Source organism: Panthera tigris, chromosome C2 (genome assembly GCF_018350195.1).
Source record: "Panthera tigris isolate Pti1 chromosome C2, P.tigris_Pti1_mat1.1, whole genome shotgun sequence".
In the NCBI taxonomy this organism is placed as follows: Eukaryota; Metazoa; Chordata; class Mammalia; order Carnivora; family Felidae; genus Panthera; species Panthera tigris.
This window is the reverse complement of record NC_056668.1, coordinates 67,292,766-67,308,173: the sequence shown is the minus strand read 5'-3', so window position 1 is coordinate 67,308,173 and position 15,408 is coordinate 67,292,766. Positions and strand designations below refer to the sequence as shown.

Below are 15,408 nucleotides of genomic sequence, written 5' to 3'. Positions count from 1 at the left end.
CTAAAAGCCTGTCAGCTCATCGTCCTCGCTTTTGCCAGTCTGGTAACCAGTAAGTGTCAAAGATGAATCTTGTACTGGAAGACCTTTGAATACTTTAATGTGAATATATCTATTATCACCTACTTTCACCTAAAAGATAAAAAAAGAAAAAACAATGAAAAAGAGATTCATTCAAATGGATCTCTGTCAAGTGAAAGATCTACAGACTATAAAGACTTTACTGAAATAAGCTTTTTGGGAATAGCATTTCTAGACCCTTGATTTTCATAAATCTACCCTCTTATTTTATGAGAAAGGGTATGGCTAGAGGCATAGGTCCTTATTTTATTTTATTTTATTTTATTTTATTTTATTTTATTTTATTTTATTTTAATTTATTTTATTTTATAAAATTTCCTACAGTCTGAAAGTTCAGAGTTGCATTTCATTTTCAAAGATGCACAGAACAAGAAAACATGTGACCGTCATTTTGTTGATTCTGTTTTCTGACTTCCAAATTGGGACACTTTATTTGCTGCATGGTTTGAGAAGGGAGGAGAAAATCAGAATTGTCCTAGAAATTTTGGGATGTGTGGTTCCCATATCTATAGTAGAACCTGCTTTGTAAGTACCCACTAGTAGGACTAAGCAGGGCCCAGGGGGTGGACAGTGTAGTGTCCCTCCTAAAATAAAGGGATCTTGCTGGGAAGTCATTGGTATTGAAATTGAAATGGAAGTTTGGGCAGGAGTCTGGGACCTAGAAAATCACGGTAAGAATGTCTACCTTTGTTCTTGGTTGAAACAATGAAAGTTTATCTTATAATAATATTTTTTACATTCTGATGTTCCTTCCTAATTAACAAATACCATTTATCAAATGTTTACTGTGATTCAGAGGCTATGATGAGCATTTTATATACTTCTTACTATGAGGTCTGAAGGAAGGTGGAACAATGACAGTTTTACAGATGCAGAAGCAGATTAGGAGAGATAAAGTAATTTTCCATAAATTTCTCAGCTAATGAGTGACAGAGTCAAAATCGAAATCCAGACTCTAATGTCGACGTTCTTTTCACTCTACAGTGTAACCCTTTAAAAGCATTTATTCTGTACTTGGAACAGGGCATCAGCCTTTGCATACATTGTTAGATGCAGCACAGCCAGTAGTTAAGCATCAGACCATCTGGATTCAAATCCTAGCTCTGCTCTTACAATTATATGACCTTATTAGTTACCCCATCTTTCTGGGGCTCCATTTTTTTGCCAGTAACATAGGGGAAATGATCATACTTACCTCATAAATTTGTTGAGAGGATTAAAAGAGATAATACATGTCCAGCTCTTAGAACAGAGCAAATTATAAGTGCTTAGTAAATTTCAGTTCATTTATTCCACACAACACCTGGCAAAGTAGGTTATTATTTGCATTGTGCAGACAAGGGCATTGAGGCTTAGAGAAGATGAGGAGCTTCAATTACACAGGCACTGACTAGTGAACAAGTCAAACAAGGGTTCAAGGGTGCCAGAACTGTCTGACACCAAAGCCTGCAGCCCTTCCATTCCACCACCTGCCTCTTGATAGGTACTTGAGAAAGAACAGAGGTCACATCACCAGCAAGACCTTAAATTTAGAGAGTGGTTCAAAGCAGAGATCAACAACTAGATACAGTGGCCAGGAAGTAATGAGGGAACTGTAATCCAGTAGGAGAAATCTGACGAGGCAGGTGGTCTTAACGGAAGAAAATTTCAAGTTTTCTGATAAGCTTTTAAGGACATACATGAGCTGGTTAATATATGAAGTTTATGAACTTGGACTAATCATAAATTATTAAAACAATGATCTCAATTTTGATGGCATGCTTCTTGTCTTTGAACAAAATCATTTTTTACTGGAGAACATTCTTTTTCAGCTGTGAAGAAAGCAGATTGAGAAAGGAGGAAACAATGCCAGTGCTTTCTGAGGATAAAGTAGGATCTCATTCATGTGTACCACCTCAGGACCTGGCATATACTAGGAGTTCAAATATGGTAGGACTGGGATGATCCATTTATATAACTCAGTGTTGCAATTTTCCTATGCTCAGCTGGTTAGGACTGGTTAATTTATTTTTTGGCTCAAAACATTTTTCAAAAATGTTATATCTTAAGTAGTTATTGTTAATGAGGAATAAGCCAGAGTGTGTGTTGGTAAAATGGTTTTGTCAAGATTAAGTAAATGCATTTGAATGTCTGTTGTTATTATTTATTAAATCAGAATTGTCATCTCAATACCAAAGGGTGGAAATTGTTCCCAAATATCTATGGTTGACTTGAAACGGTTCCCTCTCAACTTCATAACGATTTTCTTCAATTACAACTAGATAGTGCATCATTTAATTTATTGATGTAGCTATAAAATTAATCTTAAAATTATTTTAAATGTTCCACTGTTTTTAATTGTACCTGCAGTGTCACAAATTGACTCCACTTATTGAATTATCAAAATTATTCAAATTGTATTAATCAAAACGCTTATGTAAAGGACAAAAGTGGTTTAAGTTATTTTTCCACCTTAAATTACTTTAAGTCCTTCCGAAAATCCATTTAATTAGATATGTAGAATCACAAAGCTTTGAGGTAGAATAAGCTTCAAGATAGCATGTGGTTCAGCTCCATGCCTTCAGGCAACTGAGATACCATCCTCCCGCTTCCCATAGGAAGCAGCCATGGCCACATGCTTGGAACTGTTAATGAAATCTCTTTCTATACAATTTCTGAAAATTGTAATTTATAAAATATAATTGTCATTTAGAAGAAATCAATGTAAGAAAGCTTTCTAAATCCACAGGAAACATGGTTTGAATATCCCATTATCTACCAATTTGAGAGTCTACCACTTGGGAAGTTTCATGTGGGATAGACATCTTAATTTAGCACAACCAGAGGGACAAAATATATGGTGGAGGTGACAGGGAACATCATACAAAATGAGAAATACAGTATCTTTTAGTGCCAAGGTGGATGTTGAACTCTAACCTTAATGTAGTAATTTATTCCGGCAACCACTTGAGTTTTGTACTCTATAGCTTCAAATTTTTGGTAAGTCTCATTTGTTTTTTCTTCAAGCTGAGGTTTAACCTTAAGAAGAGAAAAGAGGAAACACATTATCAAAGCTATATTGGACTCCATTTATGTGATTTACAAGCCTGGGAACCTCGTGTTTCTGAAGGTCCTTAAACATGATAATGACAGCTATTTCCAGTATTTCAAGGATAATAAGATTACATGGGCTAACTAAAATGTCAAATTTTGTTGCGTTACATCAACTTGTGGCAATCAATATATGGTAACGTTTTCACTAGTAAAACTCTAATATATGTATCTTTGATTGATAAAGATGGGAGAGCTATAATTACTACTTTATTTAAAAATTTTTTATTTTGAAATAATTTCAGACTCAAAGTTACAAAAATAGTGTCAAGATCCTTAATTTAATCACAGCTGTAATTCACTTTGCCACGTAAGATAACACATTTACAGGATTCAGGGATTAGGATGTTGGCCACCATTCTGTCTACCACAGGGGAATTATAAGCTTTGATGGCAGCATTCCCAAACCAAACATGACAAGGGAATGAAAGTCTCAAATTCAATATGTGAACTTTCACTTAATCTACCAGTTTTCAGTATTGGTCCTTCATTCCTGCCCTCAGCTGAGCCTGATAATGCTAGTGTCCACTGTGTTCTCTCTGACTCAATTTCTGCTAAGAGTAGATCTTCAGAATTCTGTGGGGGTGGGGGATGGGTAATAGGTTATCATCTTTCAGCTTAGAAGGGAGTGAAAGGGAAAGATCTGGGGGCAATCTCCTCATACAGATCTGTCATCAGTTTTCCTGGTTGGAGCCCCATGCCTCACTCTTGTCATCATAAGTTTCTGGCATTGCTAGTGCTTGAGCCACTTTGGAATTCTGCACCATGAATCCACTTACTTCTGGCTCATCATTCCCGTCTGTGGTTTAGGCTTTGTCTAGATGGTCCAGTAATTTTCCCTTGTTCATCTGTTTTCCATCTTCCAAAGTTTTGTCAGTATCTCTGAGGTGGTATTTGCCTATCTCCTGTTGTCTTTCTATTTGTTGGCTTTATGCCCTTTACCCTGCAATATTTTCCTATCATTTAGAAGGAAAAGGAAATAGACATGTATGTTCAATTATACCTTATTTATTGGGAAGTTGCCTCCCTGCCCATCACAAAAGCATTTCATGTGTTTTAGACAGGTCTCCCATGCATCTAGGGTTCTCCCAAGGCCATATCAAGTCCTTCCCATCAGTGGGCAGATGTCCTGAATCCTTTTCTATCAGCACCTCAGTTTGGGTACCAGAACTGTTTTCAAAGATGTAGACATTTCCAAACTCTTTGAGTTCTCAGACTACTTTGGAGGCTACAACACTTCATAGACCACCACCCATTTCTCCTGTGACCTTCAGAATAGATGGGAAGAATGTGATATTGCTTTCTTGAGATGGAAAATAAAGCTCCAAAGTCGACAAAGGAAGAAGACAAATCATGAGGAAAAAAGAAACCAAACAAACGGAAATGGGAAGAGGTAGGGTGCAGGAGAACGGGAAAAAAGTAGACAGGAGTGCCGAGAGAAGTCAAGTAAGGAGAGGAGTTACTGGCCTGTTGCTTCCTCTGTCTAATCCTTCTGATCCAATATGGGGTACCAGTCAAGTTAGGAGCTAAGTTGGAAAGGGTTAATCTCTACCCTAAACCCAACATTATCTATTTAAACCTCATTTTACAAATGAGGGACCTAAGGCTGTGAGGAGAACATGACTGCTTAAGGCTGAAAAATTATTAATTACAGTTATTTAAGGTTTTAAATCCCTTGCTTGATAGCTTAAGTATCTGGTTTATCAGTGGCAGTGATCTGTATTCCTTCTGGTTTCCAGTCTTTTGGTCGTGTTTTTTTTTTTTACTGCATATCAGAAAACTTTATTTCCGTCTTAAAATCGATCAAAATCTGCAACCTTTCCACTATATCTATATAGTCCACAAGTCCAGAATTTTCCATAAGAGAGCTGACTTCAAATGTCTGGTTTGTGTCAGTAAGTGCATTGGCACCTATCAGACTGTGTGCCATGATTTCAGGTTCACTCTACTTATAACCTGTAGCCTTGCTCTCTCTTCCCGGTAGAACAGACTGGTATTATTCTAACGTTGGATGCTATGAACCTGGGGTAATGAGGCTTAAGCTGAGGAGCAGGAAAGGGGAAGAATAGGAAGGAACTGGTCAGTGAAACTTTAATTTTCAGAAGGCAACTTGGTGCTGAAAGACTCCCCAAGGGTGGGTGCTGAGAGGGTAAAGCCAGCTGGGAGTGGTGGTCTGGGACCTGATAGTACATAGACAGACCTCGAGCTGAACACAGTTGACATTCACTTTCCTCAGCCTACCATGCATGGTGGTGGCTGAGATGCTGGAAGAAGAAACAGTGTGGGTTTGTCATTTGAGCCCCAGCCAGTGGAAGGATCCTATCAGGAAGGAGCAGCTGGCAAAATACAATTACCCTAGAGATGTTCAAATTTTTTTTTCTTTTCTTTTCTTTTCTTTTTTTTTAATTGCTGCAGAGCATGAATCTTGGTGAATGGTTAGTTCTCTGGGATCTGAGGATCCCATGCTGCACCTAACACTTATGGCTTTTCCCTATCTGTAATCATTCTTCAGAAACATTGGGCTATGCATAATTTAGGGAAGAATGGATAGAAATGTGATAGAGGCAACATGGGTAAGGTATATTTTGGGATGTTTTACAGAGTAAGGAAGGAGAGTTTGGGCAGTAGCATGAAAGTATAGTAGGGCTGATGAGAAGTGACTTAGACATTTGTCATCTGACCATGTTTTGAGGGAAGGGACAAATATGGGGCAAGGCAACTGGTACACAAGAAATGATGGCATCTGACATGAGAGAAGAAAGGTGGACTGAAGAACAGAGGGCAGAGTCTTAGGCTGGAGGGAGGAATGAGATCCAGCAAGAGAAAAGGAATCAGAGTGTTCTTGCACCAGATGACTGCAATCTTTTAAGAGAAGAGACTGAGATACCTACTGGAGGGGCCATGAGGATGGAGGGATTGAGAAACCAAGGAGAGAGAAGGTCCAGGTCCACCTTTCTGGAGTTTCTAGAAAAGGGCCAACAGGCTGTGACTGAAAGCATGTTCTGGAAGCCCTAGGGTCCTGTTGCTGTTGTTTGCTGGCATGAATTCATAAATTTGTAGTGAGTGAGTTTCTGTGGTTCTGCAACTTCCTTGGCAAAGTTCTCTGGATCTGGAGCACAAGCTGAAGAGGAAGTGGTGGCAATGGGAGTGATCTCTAATTGAGGGCTGGAATGCCAGAATTTCATGGGGTCAACAGAAATCAGGGGTGGAAGAGTGTATGAAGCCACTCACCATGGGTCCAGGCTGGACGAATGCTCAAGTTGGTTTAGGCATGTTATGATGAAGATGGGAGGGTGAATGCCTGAATGATTGTAGTGTGGCTGAATGGCAGGCTCTCTGGGTGTGGGGCAGTGGGATTGATGAGGAAGCTGCTGTCAGAGAGAATACAAATGTGTGGGTGAGTGACAACTGTGACATACTAAGCTCCAGGGTGTGATGTCCATGATGGTATGCGGAGGGGATGTTTGTATGGTATTATGGTCTGTGCTTGCCAGGAATGGCATTCACTAATTAAGTTTGACTGAGGTGTGTGTGTGTGTGTGTGTGTGTGTGTGTGTGTGTGTGTGTTGTATCTACCTGTGCATGCATAATAATAGCTCTTATTTCTAAAAGTAACTGTTGAAATAACATTTATTTCCTGCATGTAAAATTACTCAGAATTCTCATCCATTGGTTTTTTAACATATGATGTAAGATATGGATCAGCAGTAATGATCTAGAGGCTTTTGCTGGTAGGGCCACTCGGTCCTTAATTACACATATTACAGTTTTTCATAGATGGGGTCAAGTATAGCTTGTTATTTCCTTGAGTGTATCTCTTATCTCCAATCTATTTTGTAAATCTCTCTAAAGGCAGAAACCATTTTTGTGTCCCTTCTGTCCCTATAACATTTCACATGGTACTGTGTATATAATGTTTTCCGAATAAAGAAAGTGAGGTTGTTTTTCTTCATGACAACTTGTCTTTCCAGAAAGGAAAGAGGGTAGAAGAGAGGGATAGCAGAGATCCTCAACTAACACAAAGAACTCTGGGAAAGGGGATTTCTTCTACATGTACTCTGGACCCAAGAATAATTATTATCCTTTAGTAATACATGATACACAATTACCATTCAGTCTCTGCTATCTTCAGAATGGGGACACTCTTTTCGTCTGCCTTTGGAAATGTTCAAGTCTCCTCGACCCCAAGCTCTTTGTTTGATTCTCTTCTCTTTCTGACTTTGTCCAACATCCCTCTTTCATTTTGATATCAAATTCCTTAAACCTGCAGTTCTCATTTTTTTTTGATGCTTTCTCCTCTCTATGAGATAGCTTTCTCCATCCTTCCTTTGCCTCCCAAATGGAGTTCTTCCTTCAGTTGGCATTCCACTAAAAAGCTCTTTGATAAGGACAGTGAAAGCTGATAAACTTCAGCTCCTCTAAGAAGCTCCTCTAAGAAGAAACTTCAGCTCTAAGAAGCTCCTGCATTTTAATAGGTGATTTAAAAAAATAAGAATACATAAAAAACATCAAAGATCTAAAATTACAAGGTAAATGACAGGTACTAGTGCTCTTCCTTGAGACCCCCTAAGATCCTACTAAGTGTATGACTACCAACACCTACCCATTTGCCTGGCTCTGACTGGGCACCTAACTAATTCTATAATCTTGTAGAAGGTGTTGATTATATTTCCTCATCTAAAAGTGGTTCTGGTAATAACTGCCTTTTGGGGTTGTTTGTAGGGAGATAAGTTACATAATTGATGGGAAGTGCTTCCTAAATGACCATTCCTCCACCTTCTAATACTTAATTGGGAATTGCCCCCTAAGGTTCTCTTGTGAGAGGGGAGCTAGCTAAATGATAACTGAGAGCTTAATACCTGATAAGCTGAACTACTATACAGTAATTCTTCACTTGAAAGTTAGGGACTTTGGGGCACCTGGTTGGCTCAGTCGGTTAAGCTTCCGACTTTGGCTCAGGTCATGATCTCACGGTTTGTGAGTTCGAGCCCCACATCAAGCTCTCTGCTGTCAGCACAGAGCCCACTTCAGATCCCCACCTCTCTCTGCCCCTCCCCCACTTGTGCTCTTTCTCCTCTCTCTCAAAATAAATTAAAAAACTTAAAAAAAAAAGAAAGAGCTTTGATGGGCAAACTCTAATGTGTTTCCTCTTCCAACCCTATGATTTAAAAAATATTTTATGTTACATCCCAGTTATCTTGACTTCCCTAAATGGAGTGTAAACCCCTTGAGGGCAGGGGCAATGTCTTAAAGTCCTTATGTATCTTCTTTTTTTTTTCTTAGTTTATTTATTTATTTATTTTTGAGAGAGAGACAGAGTGTGAGCAGAGGAGGGGCAGACAGAGAGGGAGACACAGAATCTGAAGTAGGATCCAGGCTCTGAGCTATCAGCACAAAGCACGCTTATGTATCACAGTCCTGGACACCTAATTGATATTCAAGAAATGGTTCATTCTGGGGCGCCTGGGTGGCTCAGTCAGTTGATTGTCTGACTTCGGCTGAGGTCATGATCTCAGGGTTTATGAGTTCAAGCCCTGCATTGGGCTCTGTGCTGACAGCTCAGTGCCCGGAGCTTGCTTCGGATTCTGTCTCCCTCTCTTTCTGCCCCTCCCCTACTCATACTCTGTTTCTCTCTCTCTCTCAAAAATAAAAAATTAAAATTAAAAAAAATGATTCATTCATATTTATTTCTCAAATTGATTTAAATCTGAGGCTGGCTGCTTGCACAGAGAAGGCAATTTACCATACCTTGTATTTCCCTCAACCCACATACTTCTCCATGTTCCTGCCACTTTACAGTGGAAAAGGCAGGTGGTCAAAATCTTAAGACAGGCCAGCTTCTTAACCAGGCAGTTATTAACCTCTTTGAATCTCAGTCTGAAATCTCACCTGAAAAATGGACATGATGATTTCCTTCCCTGCCCTAGGGGTTATGAAGATCAAATGAGAGGTTGGCCAAATGGATGACAAGGCTTTTAAAACTGCAAAGCACCTTTCTGGGGTGGCATAGCTACTGTTAATATCTATCTCTCATTCTACCTCCTTGATGGGATAAGCCTTGTCAGAGTAAGCCTGAGGTAAGCAGCAGGAAACACACTTGCAAGTTAATTTCATCATTTAAGATGTGGCTCACAGATGAATGTTTTTAACAACGCAAGGCCTTCTTATAACTTTATAGCTTCTTGTTAAAAAATTTATTCTTGCTAAGATAGGCTTTTAAAAAATGATTAAAATTTTCTGCATTCTCTCTATCAAATCTGTTATTCCCCAACTTTCTTACAGCTCTGGTCCCTGGAGAGTCTCAGGGGGATTTTCCGGGGTCAGGGGTGATTTCAGGTGAAGATTTGAAGCAAATAACTGTGATGCCTCACCTATGCATGTTTCTTTCTTGTTTCCAAGTCATTATTATGCACATCATCTTATTTTGCCCTCACAGCTCTGCCAGCAGAGCAAGAGATGTGATCTTCATCTCACAAATGGAATTGAGATTTTTTTTTCAGTGCCTTGCTTTTAGAAAGCCCATCTCCCACAGGTCTCTTGGATATCATGCATCTCTAGTCCTGTAGGCCGGTGAGGTCATGGACAGCAGCAGGGCCATCACCTGGAAGCTGGTTAGAAATTCAGGCTCTCTGGCCCATCCCAGCCAGATCTACTGAGTCAGAATCTGCATTTTAACAAGACTCCCAGGTAACTCATGTGCACACTGAAGTTTGAGGACACTGACCTGATATAAGGACTCAAAAAAAGGTATTAATGACTTAATATTCTGCTTTACAAGAAAAATAAGCTCCAAAGTATTTTTTAAAAGAACTCTTAAAAGGGAAACATTTAGTCCCAAAGAACTAGTGGTAGAATTCCAGGCATCTAATCTCTAGAAAGCATTCCAGAGCCCTAACATAGAGGATCCTATCTCTCTCATTCACACAAGAAGCTAATATTGTTTGCCAGTGTCATTGAAAGAAGTTTCAGAGAGAAAAACAAGGAATGAGATAAGAAAATAGGGCAACAATTTACAGGCCTAAAATGGCAATTTACATATTTTTTCTTTTCATAAAATATGCAATATAATAAAATTTTATTATTTAGGTGATATCTAATCAAAGAACACTTAGAAAAATGTATCAACTTGCTGAAAACATTGAGTTCTGTTTTCACCCTTATCAATTTTGGAATCACCATAGACTGTGCCACTCCTCTTCCATACTAGTTTAATCATCTTCTAAATACTAAAAGACTAAAATATTTTCTATTTATTCAAACTGGCAGGAAGTTTGTAAATGGTATCTTTGCAATATTGTTCTTCATTTAACCCATTAAAAAAATTCCCTGTAGAGAGGGTAAAGTCTAGTTTGTCAAATTGTTAGCAACCTCAGACTTTAATTACATGTTGCCTCCATTTGGTAAGATCACAAACCGAATTAGTAATCCTAGAATCATACACTGTAAGCCTATAAAGATGACCTAATACAAATTCTTCTTTTATAAATGAGGAAACTGAGGCTCAGAGAAGTGATGTTACTTGCCTGAGATCGCTCTCACATTTGGGATTCTTAGAGGTTTCATCTGAAAAGGTTTTTAGTTGTAGGGAAGGCTGAACAAAGCACAACACATTTCCCAGTGTTCTAGTTTTCATGTTCACCCACACACTTAACACACCTGACCTAGGAACCAAGATTTTGAATCAATCCTTTTCATGACATACATCAACTCACCTCGTTAGCAATCTCTTGGATTTCTGGAGTGGCAGGTTTGGCTTCACTTAAGCCTCCAGGTATCATTTTGACTAACTGCTTCTTTGCTAGGCAGGATGCCGGAACTGAAGTGATCAGGTAAGCGTGGAGACTCTGGTTTTTAAAGAGTCAACAAGCCCCGCCTCCAGAAAGTATTCTTTTTCACAAAGAGCAAATAGGCACAGGGAAAATGAGTATGTCTTGAAGCAAGCCATGCTGCTTCCTCAACAGAATATGCTAATAGGAATTTGGAAGAATGAGGGCTGGGGATGGACAAATGGGTGTGCCCAACAAGTCACCTTGTCGCAGGAGTCAGACTTCCTTGCATTCTCTTTGACAAGGGTTCTCTTCTATTGCATCTGAGAAATGAAATCTGAAGCCATGACCAGGGTTTCCTAATGTTTTAAAGGCTTTAATACAAAATTTTGTGTTTTAAGGGTGTATTTACTAATAATGTCAAGGCTAATTGTTTAGAATTTACTTGACTTTATAAAGAAAGTAGAAGGATCAATCTGGAGAAACTTGCTGGATATTTGTATTTTACCTTTTTTTTTTTTTTTTTACCATTTCTAGAACTGCAGTAAAACACAAAGAATAAAACAACAAACACCTATATTCCTATTATCCAGATTTAAAACTTTTAACATTTTATCTTACCTATCGTCCCTTTGTTCCTTTTCTTTTTTTTTTTTTTGTTTTGTAGTTGTTTTTAAGATAAAATATTACCGACCTCCCACTCCCATCTCCCAACCTTACCCCCCACAGAGGTAAACTACATACATTGTGAGTTTTACACATTTACTTAGTGTTTTTAAAAATTCATTTAAATTGTAGGCTAAACATATATTCTGTGTTATGCTTTTTTCTTGCTCAACATGTTTTTGAGTTGTTCCATATTGATACACAGATAGACCAATGTAGTTTATTTCCTTTAACTGCTTCTTGTGATAGATTTATCTGTCTAACTATCTGTATATCATCTATTGTCTCTATCTGACTGCTATGTGCTAGTCCACATTTTACATATTTATTCCCCTACTTATGAAGACTTTGGCTTTTCTAGTTTTTTACCCTTAAAAACAAAATTGCATTTTTCCCCCTTTTGTACATGGGTGAGGGCTTCTGCAGGCAAATTATCTAGAAACAAAATTGCTGTTTTGTGTGAATTTTTAGCTCTATTATTTTATTCAATTTTGGAATATGTAACACATACATATGATAAAAATGTTCAAAAGGAACAAAATAATTTACAGTATAGGGAATTCTTCACCCACTCTTCCTCAGCCACTTTTCTACTCTTTAGAGACTATTGTTACCAGCTTCTGTATCTTTCAGAGATATTCTTTATATGTACATATATATATATATATATATATATATATATAATTAGCTACATACATATATATACAAGTGTATGTACTTTCCTTGTATAAATGGTACAAATGGTATCCTATCACATAATCTATTATGTGCTTTGCTTTATCCCTAACAATATATTTTTGAGACTGTTTTATATTATTATATTATACATTAATACTTTAATATTATAATTCATTAATATATAATATGTTATATAAATTCTGTATTAGAAAGGTGCTTAATTCTTTATAAGGTTTGGCAGGTGCTTGACAAATTTTTGGAGATAGGTTGGTGTCTTACTGGATAATGTAAGGGGTGCTATGCAGATGAATGTCCATGGAATGCCCTCACTCATGTATTGAGAAGAAGAGGAAATGTGAATGACACGGTTCTCACTCAAGAGGCCACGAGTCATCTTAACACGTTGGCTTAGCTCTGGCCACAGATAATCCTTGACATCTTCTTGTGACCTTTCTAACTCAGGTCCTCTCATATCCAGGCCTCTAACTTTTTTTTAGAGCCACAGTCCATTTCTTCCTCTCTGTTCACCAACTTCAGGTGATACTTGTCTAAACTCCCCAGTGGTCAGGCATAGGGTAAGCAGCCTATCTTCTGTTCTCTTTCTAGAGTCTATGACTGTTAATCTTGGGTAATCCCTCTTGATTCTCAATGATTTCTTTTAGTAGCAAAAACGACCCCAAAGCAAATATTGCTTTTGTGTTTACATTTCCATTATAATATCCTAGCTCTCCTTGAAGGGAGTATGGATGCCTCTGATAGGGAAGAGTCACATACAAGGAAGTGCAGAAAAGAAAAACACAGCAATTACTATCTCTGTTAACTAACTAATTAAACACACAATTAATTAAATGCACATTGTAAAGTATCTTTAAGATTGCTCTATTGGATGTTGTTGTTTTGGGTATCAATTGTTCAGGCTATTTTAATGGAACTGGACCTTCTCATATGTTTTATATTTCTTGTCTTTGAGCTCATATTTCTATAAGAATGATCTTTATTGGAGGTTTCCCTTGTGGGGGGCTGGATTGTGGGCTTCCCAATGGGGTGGTTGCCTCTACTGGGCTTTACGGGAGTACACAGGCTCCAAAGTGCTTCTTATTTTACTGTTGACTTTGGGCTCTTGAATCATGAGCATACTGAGAATTGGGGCTTATCTCCAGCATTTGGTACAGGCTTGGGGTTCTGGACTTCCCTAGTTGATGGTGTTTCCACATATGGCTGGGTAAATATATGAATTCATTCATTATACACTCCATCATTTCTACTCCTAGGTATTTACCCAGGAGAAGTGAAACATATGTCCACAAAAAGACTTGTGTACAAGTGTTCATAGCTGCATTTTAACAGCTCCAAACTGAAAACAATCCAGATGTCAATCAACTGGTAAACAGATTTAAAGAATTGTATATCCATCTATAGAGTACTACTCAACAATAAAAAAGAGAAAAATAGTAATACATTCAATAACATAGGTAACATAGGTGAAAAAGAAGTCAAAGTAAAAAGAAGTCAAGTAAAAGAAGCCAAACACAAAACACTATGTATTATATTATTCCATTTATATGAAATCCTAGAAAAGGCAAAATTATAGTGACAAAAACAGATCAGAGGTTGCCAGGGGCTGGGAGTGGGAGAAAGGATCTACTGCAAAGGGGTACAAGGAAATATTTTCGGGAAATGGAACTGTTCTATATTTGGATTGTGGTGGTGGTTATGCAACGGTATACAATTTGGAAAATTCGTCAAATTGCACATTTAAAATGTGTGGACTCTATTGTATGTAAATTACACCTGAAAAAGCCGAAGTAAAAAAGCACTACCTTTTAAACACCTTGTTTATATGTCTCTTGGTCTTGCTTTTATACTGCTTCCTCTAATGTTTTTCATTAGAGTTTCAGCTACCACTGCATCAACATGTTGCCTTAAAAATGATTTTAAAAACCTAGTTACTACTCCTGGCTATCCTCAGGTTAGGGGAAAAGTAGAAGGTAAGGCTGATTGAGGACAGGTCATGGAAAACAGGTGAAAGATTTTATACTTTAGTTGTTAGGTAACAGAGGTCACTAAAAATCTTGAGTTATACAGAAACTATGTGTACTTTAGAAAGAAAATTGGAAGCAATGTGTAGGCTGGATTGGAGGACAAGATCCTAAAGATAGAAAGACTGATTAGGGAGTTATCACAAAGGAACAATGAAAAGTTAATTCTGATCCAATGTTGTGTCAAGTGGATTGGAGAGGAATGGGTATGACAATTTATAAAAACAGTATTAGGAGGAAGTCAGGGATAAGAAAAAGGGAGTCCGTGGCTGATGATGGTTTTATTTGGATGACCAGGAAGATAATTATACCAATAGAATTTGGATATACAGGAAGAAGAGCATGTTTAAACAAGTTGGTCAATACTAAAAATATATAAAGATACGACAGAGAAAAGAAAACCACCTCTCCCCCTTTTCCAGGAAAATCCTGGGGAGAATGAAGACTTAGCAAAATAACTTAATCAAAGGATTGCTAATGTAATGCAGAAATCACAAATAATGAACCTTGATATTTCAGTGGCCTTATAGAAATTTAATTTTCCATCATATTTCATAAAGTGTCTTGTGGAAAAAAAAATGCTAGACTGGACATTACCAGCTCAGTAAAGATGAGAAACTAGAGAAGGCTGGGGAACATTAAAATACCAATGATCTTTGGGGCAAAAAACCATAAGCAGTGCCGGGTACATGAAGATCTTGCTTAATTTGAATTGATTCCATCTTAGTATGTCACCAATAATTTAAACTTCTGTCTTGTTACTTTGCTAAGAAGCACAAAAATCTCTTCCATAGTAACCAGATGTTAACTACTATGAAATATAATTATTTTTCAAAAATGGTCTAGGACAGAACCTTTTTATATGATATAATTTATAATCTCTTTCTAAGAAGAAATTAGCTGTCTTGATAACATATGTAAGCAATTTTCTGATGAACTTGATAGGATTAAGGCTTGTTCAACAAACCCAGTTATTTTTCATAAAATAAGTAGTTACTTTTCATAAAAGATAAGAATAAGTTTCTCATACTGTTCAGAGAACTTTGAAGCTCAGGCTTCCCTTGTCATCATTAGGGCTAGACAAGGACCCT

General features: G+C 37.7%; 1 protein-coding gene across 1 annotated transcript; it reads right to left on the bottom strand.

Moving 5' to 3' along the window:
• On the bottom strand, positions 1–11,027 carry CSTA (cystatin A). The gene is made up of 3 exons (XM_007098318.2): positions 10,881–11,027; positions 2,995–3,096; positions 1–129 (listed from the first exon to the last, which is right to left on the bottom strand). Exons 1-3 carry the CDS (start codon positions 10,944–10,946, stop codon positions 1–3), a joined length of 297 nt encoding a protein of 98 aa, XP_007098380.1. The 5' UTR covers positions 10,947–11,027.
• Between the last annotated feature and the right edge of the window lie 4,381 nt (positions 11,028–15,408).

Bases quoted from the DNA above. Each gene is read 5' to 3' on its own strand.
- CSTA (XM_007098318.2), bottom strand. From the start codon at position 10,946: ATGATACCTGGAGGCTTAAGTGAAGCCAAACCTGCCACTCCAGAAATC. The intron at 3,097-10,880 runs GTGAGTTGATGT...TCTCTTCTTAAG, and splicing joins TCCAAGAGATTGCTAACGAG to GTTAAACCTCAGCTTGAAGA. The intron at 130-2,994 runs GTTAGAGTTCAA...TTTATCTTTTAG, and splicing joins GAATAAATTACTACATTAAG to GTGAAAGTAGGTGATAATAG.